This window comes from Mobula hypostoma, chromosome 8 (genome assembly GCF_963921235.1).
Source record: "Mobula hypostoma chromosome 8, sMobHyp1.1, whole genome shotgun sequence".
Classification (NCBI taxonomy): domain Eukaryota; kingdom Metazoa; phylum Chordata; class Chondrichthyes; order Myliobatiformes; family Myliobatidae; genus Mobula; species Mobula hypostoma.
This window is the reverse complement of record NC_086104.1, coordinates 2,404,537-2,426,172: the sequence shown is the minus strand read 5'-3', so window position 1 is coordinate 2,426,172 and position 21,636 is coordinate 2,404,537. Positions and strand designations below refer to the sequence as shown.

Here is a 21,636-nt window from a genome sequence, read left to right as displayed (position 1 = left end):
TTACCAGATTTATACCCCTCATAATTATGTATACCTCTATCAAATCTCCCCTCACTCTCCTGTGCTCCAGGGAATAAACTCCTCACTTAATCAGCCTTTTCCTGTAACTAAAGGTCCTCAAATGCTGTCAAGATCCTTGTAAGTTTTCAAAGGTGTCTGTGAAAGGAAGGCTGGGTCCGAGCCACAACCTCGTCAGGAATGTGGGGCTCGGCTGCCTGCCCCACAGAGAGGAATGTGCAGTGGGCTTGCCGGGACACAGCCTGGTGTGCCTGCGGCAAAAGGAGAAGCATACACTGACACCAGCCCAGGCCTGCTCCCAGCAGGGTGCTGAGTGAGAAACGACACAGACACAGACGCACAGACACACACAGACACACACACACACACACACACACACACACACACACACTGTCATGGGGCAGTCCCCCTCTCCTCCAGAGGTGAGGAAGGGCCGGGGGGAGAGGGTGTCTCTGTTTATGTATCTGCAGTGGCTGCTGTTCAGAGTCTCTATTCAGTAGGGAGGCATGGGAGTGTCGTGGTCAGAGCAATTCTTTATAGGAGCAGTGTGAAGTGCAGTAGAAGAGGAATCATGGAATAGAGATCCATAATTCCTTGAACGTGGCATCACAAGTAGATAGGGTTGTAAAGGCACATTGGCCTTCCTGAATCAATGTATTGAGTACATGAATTGGGATGTTAAACAGAAGTTGTATAAGGCATTAGCGAGGCCAAATTTGGAGTATTGTAGGAAGAGGTACAGTCAATGTTTCTGGCCGAGACCCTGAAACGTCGACTGTACCTCTTCCTAGAGATGCTGCCTGGCCTGCTGCGTTCACCAGCAACTTTGATGTCTGTTGCTTGAATTTCCAGCATCTGCAGAATTCCTGTTGTTTTGCGTATTGTGTCCAGTTTTGGTCATCTGCCCACAGGAAAGGGTTGAGGATAAAAGGTGAAATGTTTAAGGGGAACACGAGGGGAGCTTCTTCACTGAGAGGATGGTGCCAGTCGAAGTGGTGGATGCAGGTTTGATTTCAGCATTTAAGGAAAGTTTGGATAGGTATGTGGATGAGAGGGGTATGGAAGCTCCAGGTGCAGGGTGATGAGACTACGGTTCAGCATAGACTAAATGGGCCGAAGGGCTTTGACGTAGATTGAGTGGACAGCCAGTGACTTGTTCTGAGGGTACAAATCGCTAATGAGAGGGGTATAACTTTAAGGTTGGCTGGCCGGTGGTATAGTGGCATCCAAACTGGACTTCGAGGCGAGTGGTCCCGGATTCGAACCCGGCTGGCTCCCTGCGCGTTTTCCGTCCATGCTGGGTTGAGCAACTTGGCCTCAAGTTAAAACAGACAAATGCTAAAAAAACATCGAGCTTGCTGCCTGATGCACAGAAGGCGCAGAGAGTAACACAAACTTTAAGGTCCAGGTGCAGGCTGACGGGGCTAGGCAGGCTAAAAGTTCGGCACAGACGAGATGGGCCGAAAGGTCTGTAGTGCTCTGTGACTCAATGACTCTCCTGTGTAATGAACTTTCGCCCACTTTTCAAAGGGAAGACAAGGATTTAGAGTAAGAAGAATGAGATGTAGAGGGTATGAGAAGGGGACTTTCTTCACCCAGCAGAGAGTGGTTGAGTTCCTGGAGCACACTGCCAGATTGAGAGGCGTGGAAAGGCTTCTGAGGAGATTCTCCTGAGCGTTGTTTGATATTGGGAGGTTTGAATACGAGGAGGCACAGGAGAGGCTGGGTCTGCTCTCCCAGGGATGGAGGAGGTTGAGAAGGGACATTGGGCAGGAGGGTAACATAGTGGTTGGCGTGACACTATTTCAGACCAGGGCAATGATTCCAAGTTCAATCCCAATGTCCTCTGTAAGGAGTTTGTACATTCTGCCTGTGAAATGTGTGGGTTTTCTCTAGGTACTCTGGTTTCCTCCCACAGTCCAAAGTAGGCTAAATGGTGATTATAAATTGTCCCTTGATTAGGCTAGGGTTTAAAGAGGTGGGTTACTGGGCAGTGTGGCTCGAAGGGCCTGTTTCGCACAATATCTCTAAATAAATAAATAAATAAATTATTATTAGTGTCTAAGATTATGAGAGGTAAAGATTGCAGGAAATCTCCCCCGTTTCAGAAAAGGATAGAATTGGAGGACGTGGATTTAAGGTGAGGGGAAAGAAATTCGAAGGGCATCTGAGGTGTATTTTTCTCACCCAGAGAGAGGTAGGTTTGTGGAAAACTCCGGTGGAGGCAGAATACTAACGGTGTTGAAGAACAATCTATGAGCACTTGAATCTTCCAGGCAGAGAGGACATTGGGCGAAATGTTGGACTTATGATAAAATACCCAAGTCAGTCTGGATGTGGCACCATGGCCTGGCATGGAAACACTGATGCCCAGGAACAAAGAAGTCTACCGAAAGTAATGGATACCACCCAGTCCATCACAGGTAAATCCCTCCCCACCATTGAGCACATCTACACAAAGCACTGCTGCAAGAAAACAGCATCCATCATCAGGGACCCCCACCACCCTGGCCATGATCTCTCCTCACTGCTGCCATCGGGAAGGAGGTACAGGAGCCTCAGGATCCACACCACCAGGATCAGGAAGTTATTACCCCTCAACCATCAGGCTCCTGAACCAACGTGGGTAACTTTCACTCAACTCCACCGTGAACTGAATATATGACCCACAGACTCACTTTCAAGGACGCAGCAACTTATGGCCTCAGTATTATTTATTTATTTATGCATAAATTGCCTTCTTCTGCACACTGCTTGTTTGTTGGTCTTTCATTTCCTGTAAATTCCCACAGGAAAATGAATCTCAGGGTTCTACATGGTGACATACACATACTTTGACCTTTGATGTTGTGAGCCGAACTGCCTGTTTCTGTGACTGTTAAAAATAAAAAAGAAATATAGAGCAAGGATAGCTTTTGAGGTGAGGTGGGTTTTCAACTCGCAGGCCTGCTCCTGAGCTGATCTGTACCAGCGAGACCACAATGGCGTGCTGGTCGACACCCTCTGCTTGGCCAGCAGCTGTAAATAGCAACCCTGCTCTTACCTTCTGCTTCGTTTCATCTCCTCTGCTTGGCCAGCAGCTGTAAATAACCCCCCGATCTCATCTTCTGCTTCGTTTCAACTCCTCTGCTTGGCCAGCAGCTGTAAATAACCCCCCGATCACATCTTCTGCTTCATTTCATCTCCTCTGCTTGGCCAGCAGCTGTAAATAACCCCCCTGATCTCATCTTCTGCTTTGTTTCATCTCCTCTGCTTGGCCAGCAGCTGTAAATAACCCCCCTGATCACATCTTCTGCTTCGTTTCATCTCCTCTGCTTGGCCAGCAGCTGTAAATAGCCCCCCGATCTCGCTCTCTGCTTTGCTCCATCTCCACTGCTTGGCTAGGACTGTTTCTGTTCTCTGGATGTTGTTGGGAAATGCTCGACCTTGGTGACCCACGGATTCTGGAAATACCCTGCAGGTGCGGCGGTGTCTGTGGAGAAAGGAATAGCGGGAATATCTCATCACGTCACAGAGTTGTACCACGGGCTCTTCGGCATTACTCATTCATAGCGGCCGAGTTGCCAAACTGAACAAGTCCCATGTGCCTTCCTTTAGACCGCATTCCTCTCAACCTTCGTGTGGTAGCATTAGGCGGCCAGTGTAATGTAATGCTTAGCACAGCACTTCACAGCGCTGACGACCTATCTGTAAGGATTTTGTATGACACGTGGGTTTCCTCCGGGTGCTCCAGCTTTTACTCACGTACGGATTAGTGGTAGTGAGTTGTGAGCATGCTCTGCTGGCGTCAGAAGCACGGCAATGCTTGCGGGCTGCCCCCAGCACAGCATCAGACTCTGTTAGTCGCTGACAGAAATGAGGCATTTCACTGTACATACAACAAACAAATCGAATCTTTATCTGTAATCTTCATCCGTGTAGCTGTCCAGTTGTCTTATTAAATGTTGCAATTATACCTGCGCCTCTCTCACTTCCTCAGGCAGCTCATTTCATGTACACAGCACCCTCTGTGGGAAAAGCCTGGATTTCAGAACCCCTTTAAATCTTTCCTCTCTCCTGCATCTCAGGCCGAGGGAACTTTTCCCCCTTTTTAAATCTACAAAAACATCTACTGTCAACATCAGCAGGTGTATCTGTCTTCTATCTATTGTTTTTGTAATTGTCGAACTATAACCCCAAACCCTGCCCAGATTCTCAATCAACACCATCCTTCTCAGTCAGTATAATGAGGTTTCAGTGTGTGCTTTGCCTCCATCTCTGGCTCAATACACAGGTTTCAAAAATTTTGGGAAATTGGAAAATTGGTTTATTATTCTCACCTGTGCCAAGTTCCAGTGAAAAGCTCGTCTAGTAAACTGTTCGCACGAATGAAATCGTTACACAGTGCAATGAGGTAGAACGGAAGAAACAATACCCAAATGCAGAATAAAGTGTAAGAACTACAGAGAGAGAACAGTGCAGACAGACAATAAATTAAAAGACCAGATTCTCTAACAAAACGATTCTTCTCAGATTGTGTTTGTTGCTCTGGATTTCCAGCAGCTGCAAAATTTCTTGTGTCTATCTTGTACCGTCAGTTGTTCTAAATACGAAACCCAATTGCAGTGCCTGGACACTTTCAGAATATCTTCTGCATGCTTACCCAGAGAGTTTCAGTCACAGTCAAGTGACCCCAAGCTGTTGTAAAAGTGCAGAGGCCCAGGGTTCTGACCGAGTGTTGTGTGGAGAGGGAGAGGGTTCTGACCGAGTGTTGTGTGGAGAGGGAGAGGGTCTTTGACCGAGCGTTGTGTCGAGTGGGAGAGGGTACTGACCGAGTGTTGTGTGGAGAGGGAGAGGGTTCTGACCGAGTGTTGTATGTGGAGGGAGAGGGTTCTGACCGAGTGTTGTGTGGAGAGGGTGAGGGTTCTGACCTAGTGTTGTGTGGAGAGGGTGAGGGTTCTGACCTAGTGTTCTGTGGAGAGGGAGAAGGTACTGACCGAGTGTTGTGTGTGGAGGGAGAGGGTTCTGACCGAGTGTTGTGTGGAGAGGGAGAGGGTTCTGGTCGAGTGTTGTGTGGAGAGGGAGAGGGTTCTGGTCGAGTGTTGTGTGGAGAGGAAGATGGTTCTGATCGAGTGTTGTGTGGAGAGGGAAGGATGCTCGCTGCTTGTGGTCATTCTTGTAGTTGACTGCCTGTACCCAACCCCACCACTTGCATGACTACCCTCTCACCGTCACTGTCACCCAGTCACGTTTTTGCTTGGGGTTTGTGTTGGGGGTGTTTAGTCAAGTAGGTGGAGGGAGGTGGTGTGGCTCTATGAATCAGAATTTGGTTTATTATTACTTACATGTCGTGAAAACTGAAACACTGAAAATTCCCGTCTCAGATTCAACGTTCAAAGTAAACTAATTATCAAAGTTCTTTAATATTACTGTATGCGTATACCTAGAGACTCATTTTCTTGCAGGCATTTACAGGGCATTAAAGAAATACAATCATTTTGATGCACTCAAGACGCTGGAGGAGCTCAGCAGGCCAGGCAGCATCTGTGGAAAAGAGTAAACAGTCGATGTTTCAGGCCAAGACCATTCATCAGGACAGTCGTTTGTTTGTTCATTTTGTGCCATGTCATAAAACGTACAATAGAACCTACGTCAAGGAAGCAATCATAAGCAGAAACTGACAATATCCAACGTGCAAGAGAAGCAAACTGTGGATACTTAGAAAATGAATTGTAAGAGAGCTGAGGTGGAATTGGCAGCCTACTGTCAACCCGCCTACTCTCCAGTTAGGCAGCTGATCACTTGTCAACCTGCATTGAACATTGTCCATATGTTGAGCACTTGCTCCTCTCCAGGTGTCTATGCATAGACAACCCTTACACAAGGCTTTCTCAGCAGATCATGGAATGTGATGGGCTCCCTCTGATCTGATCCTGAGTCACTCAGCTGGTGAAATATCTGCTCTGTGTTTCATGATGAAACAATGATTACAAGTGAAGGCAAAGGGCCTGGAGGTGGTTGTGAATGAAATGAATGTCAGTCAACTCATGACAAAATCTGCTTCCATCATCCATTAAGGAAGAAAGTTGCAAAGATTTTCAACCCTGTTAGAGGAAAATTTGCCCCTCATCTCTGTATGAAACTGGTGACAACTTCCGCTAGGCCCCACCTCCCCCTCGTACCCCATCTGTTACTCTTTTTTATGCACACATTCTTTCTCTCACTCTCCTTTTTCTCCCTCTGTCCCTCTGAATATACCTCTTGCCCATCCTCTGGGTCACCCCCCCCCCGTCTTTCTTCCCGGACCTCCTGTCCCATGATCCTCTCGTATCCCCTTTTGCCTATCACCTGTCCAGCTCTCGGCTCTATCCCTCCCCCTCCTGTCTTCTCCTATCATTTTGCATCTCCCCCTCCCCCTCCAGCTTTCAAATCCCTTACTCACTCTTCCTTCAGTTAGTCCTGACGAAGGGTCTCGACCTGAAACATCGACTGCGCCTCTTCCCATAGATGCTGCCTGGCCTGCTGCATTCACCAGCAACTTTGATGTGTGTTCCTTGGATTTGGGTTCCCTCAGAGAGGAAGCATCTCCGTATCCACCCTGGCTTGGCCCCTCAGAAATGTAACTGCCATCGCAAAGAAGGCTCTGCAGTGCCTCCACTTTCTTAGAAGTCTCTGTAGATTCAGAATGTCACCTCAAACTTTGACAAACTTCTGTGGATACATGGTGGAGAGTATCCTGACTGGTTGCATCATGGCCTGGTCTGACAAAACCAATGCCCAGGAATGGAAAAGGTTACAGAAGGAGAAGGATACAGCCAAGTCCATCACTGGGAAAGCCTCCCCACCATTGAGCACATTTACATGGAGTGCTACCACAAGAATGCAGCATCCATCATCAAGGAACTCCACCATCCGGGTCATGGTCAGGCTCTCTTCCCACTACTACCATTGGGCGGGAGGTCCAGGAGTCTTAGGTTCCACACCACTGGGCCCAGAACGATTTATTGCCCCTCAACCAGTGTGGACAACTTCACTCATCTCAACTCTGAACTGAATTCACAAGCCATGGGCTCGCTTCCAAGGACTCTACAACTCACACTTCCAGTATTATTGGATCTTTATTTGAATAATTTGCCTTCTGGTTATTTGTCAGTTTTCGTTTATGTATAGCTTTTCATAAATTCCATTGCTTTTCTTTATTGTCCTGTGAATACCTGCAAGACAATGAATCTCAGGGTTGTATATGGTGCACGCAGTTTGATAATAATTATTTCTTTGACTTTGACTCTTTGAGTGAGGAACAGCTTCCCTGTCTCATTCACAGTGCCATGAAGTCATTGTAAGGGCGGAGAGCCTTTCGGTATCTGAGATCCTCAGAGACCACCATGAACTTGGAAAAGTTGTCACACTCTATCACTGGGACCAATGTGTGCAGTCTCATTTTGCAAAGCTCCTGGGTCCGGACCATATTTCACTTTTCAATATATTGGTAATATAGAATACTGTGAGTCCAATTCACTGTTCATTGGTGAGACAGATGGTGGGGGAGCTGCGTGGCCTTGGTTATTGCGTGGGCCTTCCCTCATGCCGCGGGAGTGCCTGTTGCAACTCCAGGCAAAGAGTAGATAGAGATGGCTGTGTGCCATTGGGTTCTGTACTGAAATGGGGGCTACCTCTCCTGTCGGTGCTGCTCTCCAGTGATCGCTCAGTGGAAGTCAAGCTGGATTGTGTTTGGCTGTGGCCACATTTGTGTGAGATGAGGAACTGCTGTGGGCTTGTTCTTGTGGAAACCTGGCTTCAGAAAAACATTCCATGCCCTATCAATCTGCAGGCCAGGGCACTCAGGGACTTGGGTTATATTATTAGTTTTATTTTTAAAATACTTTTGTATGATTTTCTGCTATTGTAATTATATGTGCTATAAGTGCTATGTGGTTCAGTGTGTTTGGCACCTCGGCCCTGTTTTGTTTGGCTGTATGGTTGAATGTGTGGTTGAATGACAATTAATCTCAAACTTGTTCACCCATGGCCTCATCCTACCACTCCCAGTCCGGACAGGTGACGTTTGAGGAATCCCTCAGTCCACCACTCCCAAAGCATCCTTCCCGAGTTGTATTGCTCATTTTTCCCCCGATACCCTAAAGTCCACTGATTGTGCGGGAGAACACACTGGGTGAAGGAAGGGTCCTGAGGACCCCATGGTGAGACCGCTCTTCGGGCATTTTGTATAGTTTTGGTCACCCTGTTATAGAAAGGCTTTGTCAAGCTGGAGACAGTGCAGAGGAGATTGACGAGGATGCTGCCTGAACTAGGGGGAGAGGCTGGCCATGCTGGATCTTTATCCTTTGGAATGCAGGGGAATGAGGGCTGACATCAGAGAAGTTTCAGTTAGTAATGGGGGATAAAGAAATGGCAGATGAACTTTGCATTTGTCTTTGTTGTGGAAGACACTAGCAGGTCTGTGGGTGTCAGGGAGCAGAAGTGAGTGCCATTGCTATTACAAAGGAAAATGTGCGAGGCAACCTCAAAGGTTTTAAGATGTGTAATTCACCTGGGCCAGATGAACTACATCCCAGAGTCCTGAGAGAGGTTGCTGAAGAGTTAACGGATGCATTGGTCCTGATCTTTCAAGAATCACTTGATTCTGGCATGATCCTGGAGGACTAGAAGGTTGCAAATGTCACTCCACTCTTTAAGAAGGGAGGAAGGAAAGAGAAAGGAAATTATAGGCCAGTTAGCCTAATCTCGGTGGTTGGGGAAAATGTTGGAGTCAATTATTAAGGATGAGGTTTCGAGGTACTTGGAGACAAATGATAAAGTAAGTCAAAGTCGGCATGTTTTCTGTCAAGGGAAATCTTGCCTGACAAAGAAGTAACAGGCAGGGTGGACAAAGGAGAGGCAGTGGATGTCATTTTACTTGGATTTTCAGAAGGCGTTTGATAAGGTGCCATATGTGAGTCTACTTAACAAGATAAAATCCTGTGGCATTACAGGAAAGATACTGGCGTGGATAGAGAAACAGATGACAGGCTGGAGACAGCAAATGGGAATAAAGGGGCCTTTTCTGGTTGGCTGCTAGTGACTAGCAGTGTTCCTCAAGGGTCAGCATTGAGACTACTGATTTTTACATTGCTTGTCAATGGTTTAGATAATGGAATTGATGGCTTTGTGGCAAAGTTTGTGGATGATACGAAGATAGGTGGAGGGGTAGGTAGTGCTGAGGAAGAAATGTAATTGCAGTAGGATTTGGACAAACTGGAAGAATGGGCAAAAAAGTGGCAGATGGAGTATAGTGTTGGGAAATGTATCATGATGCATTTTGGTAAAAGGAACAATCGTGCAGACTATTATCTAAATGGGGAGAAGGTTCAGACACCAGAGGTGCAGAGGGACTTAGGACTGCTCGTGCAAGACTCTCAGAAGGTTAATTTACAGGTTGAATCTGGGGTAAAGAAGACAAATGCAATGTTGGCATTTATTTCAAGGGGAATAGAATATAAAAACAAGGAGATAATGCTGAGCCTTTATAAGACACTAGTCAGGCTGCACTTGGAGTATTGTCAACAGTTTTGGGCCCCATATCTCAGAAAGGATGTGTTGTCATTGGAGAGAGTCCAGAGGAGCTTTATGGGGGTGATTCTGGGAATGAAGAGGTTAACATATGAGGAGTGTTTGGCAGTTTGGGCCTATACTTACTGGAATTTAGAAGAATGCGGGGTATCTGATTGAAACCTACCGAAGGTTGAAGGAACTAGATAGGGTTGATGTGGAGAGGATGTTTCTGATGGTGAGGGTATCCAGAACTAGAGGGCGAAGCCTCAAAATTGAAGGGTGACCCTTTAGAACAGAGGTAAAGAGGAATTTTTTTAGCCAGATAGTAGTGAATCTGTGGAATGCTCTGCCACAGACTGTGGTGGAGGCCAAGTCAGTGCGTATATTTGAGAAGGTCCTTGATCATTTCCTGATCGGTCAGGGCATGGGGTTGAAAGGGATCTGGGATCAACAATGAAAAAACTACAGCAAAATACAGGCCCTTTGGCCCACAAAGCTGTGCCGAACATGTCCTTATCTTAGAAATTACCTAGGATTACCTGTAGCCCTCTATTTTTCTAAGCTCCATGTACCTATCCAGGAGTTTCTTAAAAGACCCTATCATATCCTCCTCCACCACTGTCGCCGGCAGCCCATTCCACACACTCACCACTCTCTGCGTAAAAAAACTTACCCCTGACGTCTCCTCTGTACCTATTCCCAAGCACCTTAAATCTGTGCCCTCTTGTGCCTAGCTATTTCAGCCCTGGGAAAAAGCCTCAGACTATCCACACGATCAATGCCTCTCATTATCTTGTACACCTCTATCAGGTCACCTCTCATCCTCCATCGCTCCAAGGAGAAAAGGCCGAGTTCACTCAACCTATTCTCATAAGGCATGCTCCCCAATCCAGGCAACATCCTTGTAAATCTCCTCTGCACCATTTCTATGGTTTCCACATCCTTCCTGTAGTGAGGTGACCAGAACTGAGCACAGTACTCCAAGTGGGGTCTGACCAGGGTCCTGTATACCTGTAACATTACCTCTCGGCTTTTAAACTCAATACCACGGATGATGAAGGCCAATACGCCGTATGACTTCTTAAACACAGAGTCAATGTGCGCAGCAGCTTTTGAGTGTCCTATGTACTTGGACCCCAAGATCCCTCTGATCCTCCACACTGCCAAGAGTCTGACCATTAATACTATATTCTGCCATTATATTTGACCTACCAAAATGAACCACTTCACACTTACCTGGGTTGAACGCCATCTGCCACTTCTCAGCCCAGTTTTGCATCCTATGAATGTCCCGCCATAACCTCTGACAGCCCTCCACACTATCCACAACACCCTCAACCTTTGCGTCATCAGCAAATTTACTAGCCCACTCCTCCGCTTCTTCATCCAGGTCATTTATAAAAATCATGAAGAGCAGGGATCCCAGAACAGATTCCTGAGGCACACCACTGGTGACCGATCTCCATGCAGAATATGACCTATCTGCAACCACTCTTTGCCTTCTGTGGGCAAGCCAGTTCTGCATCCACAAAGCAATGCCCCCTTGGATCTCATGCCTCCTTACTTTTTCAATAAGCCTTGCATGGGGTACCTTGTCAAATGCCTTGCTGAGATCCAGATTCACTACATCTGCAGCTCTAACTTCATTAATGTCTTTAGTCACATCCTCAAAAAATTGAATCAGGCTTGTAAGGCACAACCTGATTGGTCTTTTCCCCAGGGTTGAGGAGTCCAAATCTGGAGGTCACAGATACAATATAAAAAGGGAGAGATTTAAAAGAGACCTGAGGGGTAACTTCTTTGCACAGAGGGTAACGAGAACCTGGAGCAAGCTGTCAGAGGAAGTGGTCAAGGGGATGCTGGGTACAATTACACTTTTCAGAGGCGTTTAGAGAGCTAAATGGAGGAGGGACTTGGAGGGTTGTGGGCCAAATGTGGGTAACTGGAACTAGCAGGGAGGTTGCTGGGCTAGCAGAGTTGGGCCAAAGGGCTGAGAAGACTCAATGGGCTGATTGGCCTAATTCTGATCCTGTGTCTTATGGTCTAAGTTTATAAAATCTCAGAATCAAAATCAGGTTTGATATCACTATATGTCATGAAATTTGTTGTTTTGCGACAGCAGTATATTGCAATACATAATAATAAAAATTGAATTACAATCAGAAAACCATATAAATCATAAGATATAGGAGCAGAATTAGGCCATTCAGCCCATCAAGTCTGCTCTGCCATTCCATCATGGCTGATTAATCATCTATCTCAACCCCACTCTCCTACCTACTCCCTGTAACCTTTGACGTCCTGACTAATTAAGAACCTATCAACCTTCACTTTAAATATTCCTTGTTAAACAGCCTCATGTGTGACACCTTGAAATATATTTTAAAAAATTAAATTAAATAAGTAGAGCAAAAGAAGAGGAAAAAAAGATGGTGAGATATTGTATATGGATTCATTGTCCATTCAGAAATCGGATGGCAAAGGGGAAAAAGCTGTTCCTGAAATGTTGAGTGTGTGTCTCAGACTCTTGTACCTTCTCCCTGATGGTAGCAACAAGGAGAGGACGTGTCCTGGGTGATGAGACCTTAATGACGGAGAGTGCCTTTATCAGGCCTCACCTGTTGATAATGTCCTGGATGCTGGGGTGGCTAGTGCCCATGATGGAACTGGCTGAGTTTGCAGGTTTCTACAGCTTTTTCCAATCCTGTGCAGTCAGTTAGAATGTCCTCTGAGGTCCAGCTGTAGAAATTTGTGAGTGTCTTTGGTGACATACCAAATCTCCTCTAACTCCTAATGAATATAACCACTGTCGACTGGGGTGATATACTGCGTCCGGTGCTCCCGATGTGGCCTTTTATATATTGGCGAGACCCGACGCAGACTGGGAGACCGCTTTGCTGAACATCTACGCTCTGTCCGCCAGAGAAAGCAGGATCTCCCAGTGGCCACACATTTTAATTCCACATCCCATTCCCATTCTGACATGTCTATCCACGGCCTCCTCTACTGTAAAGATGAAGCCACACTCAGGTTGGAGGAATAACACCTTATATTCCGTCTGGGTAGCCTCCAACCTGATGGCATGAACATCGACTTCTCTAACTTCCGCTAAGGCCCCACCTCCCCCTCGTACCCCATCTGTTACTTATTTTTATGCACACATTCTTTCTCTCACTCTCCTTTTTCTCCCTCTGTCCCTCTGAATATACCTCTTGCCCATCCTTTGGGTCCCCCCCCTTGTCTTTCTTTCCAGACCTCCTGTCCCATGATCCTCTCGTATCCCCTTTTGCCTATCACCTGTCCAGCTCTCGGCTCTATCCCTTCCCCTCCTGTCTTCTCCTATCATTTTGGATCTCCCCCTCCCCCTCCAACTTTCAAATCCCTTACTCACTCTTCCTTCAGTTAGTCCTGACGAAGGGTCTCGGCCTGAAACGTCGACTGCACCTCTTCCTACAGATGCTGCCTGGCCTGCTGCGTTCACCAGCAACTTTGATGTGTGTTGCTAACCACTGTTGTGCCTTCTTTGTAACTGCATCAATATGTTGGGCCCAGGAAAGATCTGCAGAGATGTTCACACTCAGGAATGTGAAACTGGTCACCCTTTCCACTCCTGGTCCCTCGATGAGGACTAGTGTGAGTTGACGGTCATTGTCTTTTCCCCAGGGTTGAGGAGTCCAAATCTGGAGGTCACGGATACAACATAAAAAGGGAGAGATTTAAATGAGACCTGAGGGGTAACTTCTTTACACAGAGGGTAATGAGGACCTGGAGCAAGCTGCCAGAGGAAGTGGTCAAGGGGGAGAGGGTATAGTTACACATTTGAGAGGCATTTAGAGTGCTAAGTGGAGGAGGGGCTTGGAGGGTTGTGGGCCAAATATGGGTAACTGGACCTAGCAGGCAGGTTGTTGGGCTAGCAGAGTAGGACCGAAGGGTATGAGTCTCCGCTGTGTTACTGGATGATTCTATCGCTGTGTTGCGGACACAGGAGGGATGTAGACTGCTGTCACAGATCTGAGGGAAATGTGGAGGGAAGGGGTTGTCTGTCCACTGAGGTAATAAACTCCCTTCCCATGTGGCACGGTAGCGTAATGCTTCACAGTGCCAGTGGACTGTAAGATCAGGGTTCAATGCCCACTGCTGTCTGTAAGGAGCTTGTACCTTCTCCTCGTGACCATGTGGGTTTTCTCTGTGTGCTCTGGTTTCCTCCCACGTTGCATTGGTTAGGGTTAGTAACTTGTGGACATGAAGCAAACTGACACTGGTTGGTGGCAACCCCCCCAGCCCCAGCACACCCTTGGACTGTTCTGGCTGCTGGCACAAACACAGATTTCACTGTATGGTTGAATAACCAATTTCCCCCGGGATCAATAAAGTATGACTATGACTATGTTTCAAAGTACATGTGACGAATAAAGCTAATCTTTAACACCTGAGATTCTGAAGATGCTGGGAATCCAGAGCAACACACAGAAAATGCTGGAGCAACACAGCAGGCCAGGCAGCAGCTATGGAGATGAATAAACAGCTGATGTTTTAAGCTGAGATTCTTCATCAGGACTTTAATCTTTAATCTTTCTAAATGGCACAGTTTTAAGGTGAGGGGGGGTTAGTTTTGCAGATTCTTTACAAAGAGAGTGGTGGGTGGTTAGAATGGGCTGCCAGGGGTGGAGCCAGAGACAGATACAAAAAGGTATTTAAGAGACTGTTAGCAGGTAATGGACAGGATGTTTCAATTGGCGTCACGTTGCTACAGCTACAGATGCTTATAGGTCAACTACACTATGGTGGACAGGAAGGCTTACAACGGGTAGACAAAACTGCCTAATGCATCACTGGCACCAGCCTACCCAGACATGTACACAGAAAGGTGCCTGAAACTGGCCAGTACTTCATGAAGGATCCCACCCACCCTGCTCATGGACAGTTTGTCCCACTCCCATCAGGGAAGAGGCTACGTAACATCCATGCCAGGACCACCAGACTCAAAAACAGTTGCTTTCCCCGAGGAGAAAGGCTGATTACCACCTCCAGCCACTAACCCACCCATCATCACTGCATCCACATCAGATGCTTCTCTCCACAACTCCTCAGCACTTAGTCCCATCGTGCACTGCCACTTTGCACTTACTTCTAGATGAAAGGTTTGCTCTTATATTTATTCAGTTCTTTCTGCTTGTGGTGTTTTTTAATGCTGCATCAGATCCAGAATAGCAATCATTTGTTCTCCTTCACACTGTGTACTGAACAATGATAATAAACAATCCTGAATCTGAATGTTGTCTTCAGCAGAACAGTGATGGTTCATCCCCAACTCAGTGACAGCTGCTAAAATGAGTGGCATCGCCAACCCACTGGAGACATGGGTGGACGCAACCTGCCATGTCCTGGGCGTCAAGTCAGACAAGTCCTCAGAAGGAGCTCCGATGAAGATCATCAAGGTCTGTTTCTGTAGCAACAGCAGCAGTAACCTGGGCAAGAATTTCAAACTGGTGAAATGTGACCACACAACGGAGATCAGGGTAAGGTTGTTGCGCAACTCAGTGCCATCGTCACAGGGTGTTTATGCCATGGGAAGGGGCGGTTACAAGTTCACAACTCAGTGTATGGAGGTCTGCCGAACGCTGGAGAAGGGTAACGTAACATCTATCAGGATCTCTCCATACCTCCCACAGCCCAGGGACACACTCCACAACCTCTGAATCTCTCCCCGCCCCACACTGTCATCAACTCTCCCCTTCCACAGCCCAGGGACACACTCCACAACCACCGAATCCACCCCCCCCCAACTTTCATCAACTCTTCCCCTCCCACAGTCCAGAGACACTCTCCACAGCCGTTGAATCCACCCCCTCCTTCACCATCATCCACTCTTCCCCTCCCACAGTCCAGAGACACTCTCCACAGCCGTTGAATCCACCCCCTCCTCCACCATCATCCACTCTTCCCCTCCCACAGTCCAGAGACACTCTCCACAACCACTGAATCCCCCTCACAACCCACAGACACTCTCCCCATCACCGTCTCTCCCACCCACTGAATCCCCTCCTACAGCCCATAGATACTCTCCCCCATTGCAGACTCAACTCACCCTCCAAATCCCCTCTCACAGCCCATGGACACTCTCCCTCATCACTGACTCTCCCCACCACCCATTGAAGCCCCTCCCGCAGTCACTCACCTGTCCCTGACTCTCCGCACCCACTGTATCCCCTCCCATTCGATAGGTTTCAATGAGGTCATCCCTCATTCTTTTGAATTCTAGTGAATACAGACCCAGAGCCATCAAACGCTTTTCATATAACAAGCCATTCAATCCTGGAATCATTTTTGTGGGCCTCCTTTGAACCCTCTCTGGTTTCAGTACTTTCTTTCTAAGAAAAGGGGCCCAAACCTGCTCACAATACTCCAAGTGAGGCCTCATCAATGCTTTATAAAGTTTCAACATGACATCCTTGAATTTATATTCTAGTCCTGTTGAAATGAAGGCTAACATCACATTTGCCTCCCTCACCACAGGCTCAACCTACAAATTTACCTTCAGGGAATCCTGCACAAGGACTCCCAATTCCCTTTGCACATCAGTTTTTTGTATTTCCTTTCTATTTAGGAAATAGTCAACCCTTTCATTTCATCTACCAAAGTGCATGACCATCCAATTCCCGACACTGTCTTCCATCACTATTTCTTTGCTTATTCTCCTAATCAGTCTACGTCCTTTTATAACCTGTCTACTTCCTCAAAGCCACCTGCCCCACCAGCTATCTTCATATCCTCTGCACACTGTGACAAAGCCATCAATTCCATCATCCAAATCATTGACATATAATGTAAAAACAATCAGTCCCAATACAGACCCCTGTGGAACACCACTAGTCACCAGCAGTCAATCAGAAAAAGCTCCCTTTATTCTCACTCCTTGCTTCCTGCCAATCAGCCACTGCTTTATCCATGCTAGAATCTTTACTGTAATACCATGGGCTTCATATATGGCATCTTGTCAAAGGCTTTCTGAAAATCCACGTGCTCAACATCTTCTTTGACTATACTGTTCGTTATTTCTTCAAGTAATTCTAACTGATCGGTCAGGCAAGATTTTCCCTTGAGGAAGCCATACTGATTACGGTGTATTTTGTTATGTGCTTCTAAGTACCCTGAGACCACATCCTTTATAATCAACTTCAACATCTTCCCAACCACTGAGGTCAGAAAAACTGAACTATACTTTCTCTTCTTCTATGTCTCTCCCTACTTGGAGGATGGAATAACATTTGTAATTTTCCAGTCTTCCGGAACCATTCAAAAATCTCATGATTCTTGAAATGTCATTAATAATGCCTGCACAATCTCTTCAGCCACCTCTTTCAGAACCCTAGGGTGTACACTATCTGGTCTAGGTGACTTATCAACCTTCAGGCCTTTTCAGTTTCCCAAGAACCTTGTAATGGCAACTTCACACACTTCTGACCCTTGACACTCTTGAACTCCCAGCATACTGCTAGTGCCTTCCACGGTGAAGACTCATGCAAAATACTTACTCATTTCAATCGCCATTTCCTTGTCTCCCACCCCCCCCCCCCGCCCATTACTACATCTCCAGCATCATTTTCCAGTGGTCTGATATCCACTCGTCCCTCTCTTTTACACTTCATGTATCTGAAAATGCTATTGGTATCCTCTTTAATATTATTGGCTGTCTTACTTTCATGTTCCATCTTCACCTTAATGACTTTTTTTGTTGCCGTCTGTTGATTTTTAAAAGCTTCCAAATCCTCTAACTTCCCACTAATTTTTCCTCTATTATATGGCTTTTATGTTGATCTTGACTTCTCTTGTTAGCAATGGTTGTGCCATCTTTCCTTTAGAATACTACTACTTCTTTTGGATGTATATATTCTGTGCCTTCCAAATTGCTTCTAGAAATTCCAGCCATTGCTACTCTTCTGACACCCCTGCCAGTGTTTTTTTCCAATAAATTCTGGCCAACTCCTCTATCATGACTCTGTAATTCCCTTTACTCCACTATAATAATGCTACATTTGACTTTAGCTTCTCCTTCTCAAATTTCCGGGTGAACTTGATCATATTATGATTAATCCCCTTGAAGGTTCTTTTACGTTAAGCTCTCTAATCAATTTTGCTTCTTTGTACAACACAGTCCAGAACTGCTGAGGGTCAGTGTCAGCCCCTGGGGCACACTGATGAAATACAATACACATACATTCAATGACCACTTTATTAGTGACCACCTTATTTGCTGTTGTGTGCTGGGGCAGCAGGCTGAGGGTAGCAGACACCAACAGAATCAACAAACTCATTCGTAAGGCCAGTGATGTTGTGGGGATGGAACTGGACTCTCTGACGGTGGTGTCTGAAAAGAGGATGCTGTCCAAGTTGCATACCATCTTGGACAATGTCTCCCATCCACTACATAATGTACTGGGTGGGCACAGGAGTACATTCAGCCAGAGACTCATTCCACCAAGATGCAGCACAGAGCGTCATAGGAAGTCATTCCTGCCTGTGGCCATCAAACTTTACAACTCCTCCCCTGGAGGGTCAGACACCCTGAGCCAATAGGCTGGTCCTGGACTTATTTCCTGGCACAATTTACATATTTACATATTACTATTTAACTATTTATGGTTTTATTACTATTTATTATTTATGGTGCAACTGTAACAAAAGCCAATTTCCCCCGGGATCAATAAAGTATGACTATGACTATTAGGTGCTTCGTATACTTCCTGTACCTAATAAAGTGGCCTCTGAGTGTATATCCATTGTCTTCTGCTGCTGTAGCCCATCCACTTCAAGGCTCGACGTGTTGTGCTTTTCCACACACCACTGTTGTACTACGTGGTTATCTGAATTACTGTTGCCTTCCTCTCAGCCTGAAGCAGTCTGGCCATTCTCCTCTGACCCTAGTTTCATTGATTCTATAATGGTTATTATTCTATTATGGATTTGTTCAGCATGTCCACTAGAAAATGCATCTCCGGGTTGTATATGGTGACATTTCTGTACTTTGATAATAAATTTACTTTGAACTTCATTTGCAAGGTATTTTTACCCACAGAACTGCTGCTTATCAGATGTTTTTTTTTTGTTTTTGTTTGTCATTCTCTGTAAACTCTGGAGACTGTTGTGTGTGAAAATCCCAGGAGATCAGCATTTTCTGAGATACTCAACCTCCCCACCTGGCACCACCAATCATTCCACAGTCAAGGTTATTTAGCAACAAATGAACCTCTTGACCATGTCTGAGTGCTTTTATGCATCGAGTTGCTGCCACTAATTGGCTGATTAGATATTTGCAACAACGAGCCGGTGTACCTGACAATGTGGTCACTGAGTGTGCGAGCAGAACTAGACCATTTGGCCCATTGAGTCTGTTCCACCAGTCCATCATGGCTGATTTCTATTCCCTCTCAACCTTGTTCTTGGTCTTTACGCCCATCCGTGGCAATGAATTCCACAGATTCACCACCCTCTGGTGAAAGAAATTCCTCCTCATTCCTATTCTGAAGGGGCACCCTTCTCTTTTGAGGCTGTACCCTCCCATCAACCTGTGCAGCCACTTCCGGTGAGCCACGTGCCTGGACCCCAAGATCCTTCTGTTCTTAAACTCTATTAAGGATCCTGCCATTAACTCTGTACTCTGCCCTTATGTCAATCTTATGGTCTTACAGAAAGCATATAGCACACTTACATTCTCCCAGAAACTTGAAACTGCTGTGCTTTCCACTGCTGATCCCTGGATGAGGACTGGTGTGTGTTCCCTCGACTTCCCCTTTCTTCCAAAGTCCACGATCATTTCCTTGACCTTACTGATGTTGAGTGTAAGGCTGTTGTTGCAGCACTACTCAGCTGGCTGATCTATCTCACTCCTGTCCTCAGCCAGCTGATCGATCTCACTCCTCTATTCCTGTCCTCAGCCAGCTGATCTATCTCACTCCTGTACGCCTGTACTCCTGTCCTCAGCCAGCTGATCGATCTCACTCCTGTACGCCTGTACTCCTGTACTCAGCCAGCTGATCGATCTCACTCCTCTATTCCTGTACTCAGCCAGATGATCTATCTCACTCCTCTACTCCTATACTCAGCCAGCTGATCTATCTCACTCCTGTACTCCTGTACTCCTGTACTCCTGTCCTCAGCCAGCTGATCTATCTCACTCCTGTACTCCTGTACTCCTGTCCTCAGCCAGCTGATCGATCTCACTCCTCTATTCCTGTACTCAGCCAGCTGATCTATCTCACTCCTGTACGCCTGTATTCCTGTACTCCTGTACACCTGTACTCAGGAGTACTCCTGTACTCAGCTAGCTGATCTATCTCACTCCTGTATTCCTCCTCGTCACCATCTGAGCTTCTGCTAACAATCTGATATATCACTGGCTGATAACAATAGTTGTGTCATCAGCCACTGATGCAAAACCTGATTATGATTCTGGTTTGGGTTCATTAATTAGGACATTGAGTTCAAAAATCAGGAAGTTATGTTGCAGCTTTATAGAACTCTGGAGCGTTGTATTCAGTTCTCGCTGCTCCCTTGTAGGAAGAATGTGGAGGCTTTGGAGAGGATGCAGAAGAAGTTTACCAGCTGTCATGATTTCTTCTCTTGTCAGACTGCATCTTCTTCAGCACTTTGTCACTTCCAGCTATCTCTTCCCCCTCCTTGCCCCCCCCCTCCCCTTGACTGCAATCACTTTACAGTAACAATGATCACTGGTCAGTGATCGATTTCTGCTGCTGTCTGTAAGCAGTTTGTATGTTCTCAAGGTGATGATGTGGGTTTCCTCCAGCTGCTCCGACTTCCTCCCATATTGCAAAGATGTATAGTCAGAGAACCTTGGGCATGCTCTGTTGGTAGCAGAAGCATGCAAACACTTGCAGGCGACCCCCAGCACATCCTTGGACTGTGCTGGTCATTGACACAAACAACGCATTTCACTGTGTGTTTCAATGTACACATACGTGTGTTTGTCTGCGGCTGCTCTGGTGTGAGATGAGGAACTGCTGTGGGCTTGTTTTTGCAGAAACCTGGTTCTAGAACACTATCAATCTACAGACCAGGACATTCAGGGACCTGTGCTATATTGTTTTAGTGACTGCACGTTTCTGCTATTGTAGTTATACGCACTACATGTGATGTATGATTGTTGCTACTGCATTTTGCTGTTGTAGTGATATGCACTATATGTGATGTGTGTGGTGTGTGACTGTCTATATGTGGTGCGTAACTACCTATATGCGGTGTGTAACTGCCTGTGTGTGATGCGTGACTGCCGGTATGCAGTGCGTGACTGTCTATATGCGGTGAGTGACTGCCTATATGCGGCGCGTGGCTGTCTATATGTGATGCGTGACTGCCCACGTGCAGTGCGTGACTGTCCATATGTGGTGCGTGACTGTCTATATGCGGTGCGTGACTGCCTATATGCGGTGCATGACTGCCTATATGCGATGTGTGCGGTGAGTGACTGTCTATATGAGGTGAGTGACTGTCTATATGAGGTGCGTGACTGCCTATATGCGATGTGTGCGGTGAATGACTGTCTATATGTGGTGTGTGACTGTCTATATGATGTGTGACTGCCTATATGCGGTGCGTGGCTGTCTATATGTGGCGCGTGGCTGCCCACGTGCGGCGCGTGACTGTTTATAAGTGCTGTGTGACTGCCTTTTGCACCGTGGACGCAGGAAGACTCTTTTTCGTTTGGCTGTTTTAGAATAAAGTGCACAGACCATTACAGCACAGGAACAGGCCATTCGGCCCACAATATTGTGCCAAAGCAGCTAAAAAGCAAATCAAGAAGACCCAAACACTAACCCCTCCTACTTCCACCATGTCCATATCCCTCCATCCTCTTTACATCTATGTGCCTATCCAAATGTCTGTTAAGAGCCTCTAATGTATCTGCCTCTACCATCATACCAAGCAGTGCATTCCAGACATCCATCACTGTCTGAGTAAAAAACTTACCCCTTGCATCCCCCTCGAACCTACCCCCCCACCCCCCCCACCTGCAATGCATGTTCTCTGGTATTCGACATATCTACACTGGGAAACAGATGCTCTGTCTAC

General features: G+C 46.5%; 1 protein-coding gene across 4 annotated transcripts in view; it reads left to right on the top strand.

Moving 5' to 3' along the window:
- ptk2ba (protein tyrosine kinase 2 beta, a) overlaps positions 1-21,636 on the top strand; it is a 212,456-nt gene that overhangs the window by 53,864 nt on the left and 136,956 nt on the right. For 3 of the 4 annotated variants that reach the window (XM_063055392.1, XM_063055391.1, XM_063055389.1), the window contains exon 2: positions 14,839-15,068. In XM_063055392.1, the coding sequence (XP_062911462.1) occupies positions 14,880-15,068 (189 nt within the window). In that variant the 5' untranslated portion in view covers positions 14,839-14,879. Of the gene's footprint in view, positions 1-14,835; positions 15,069-21,636 lie in introns of all 4 variants that reach the window. The other variant, XM_063055390.1, reaches the window with a different exon arrangement.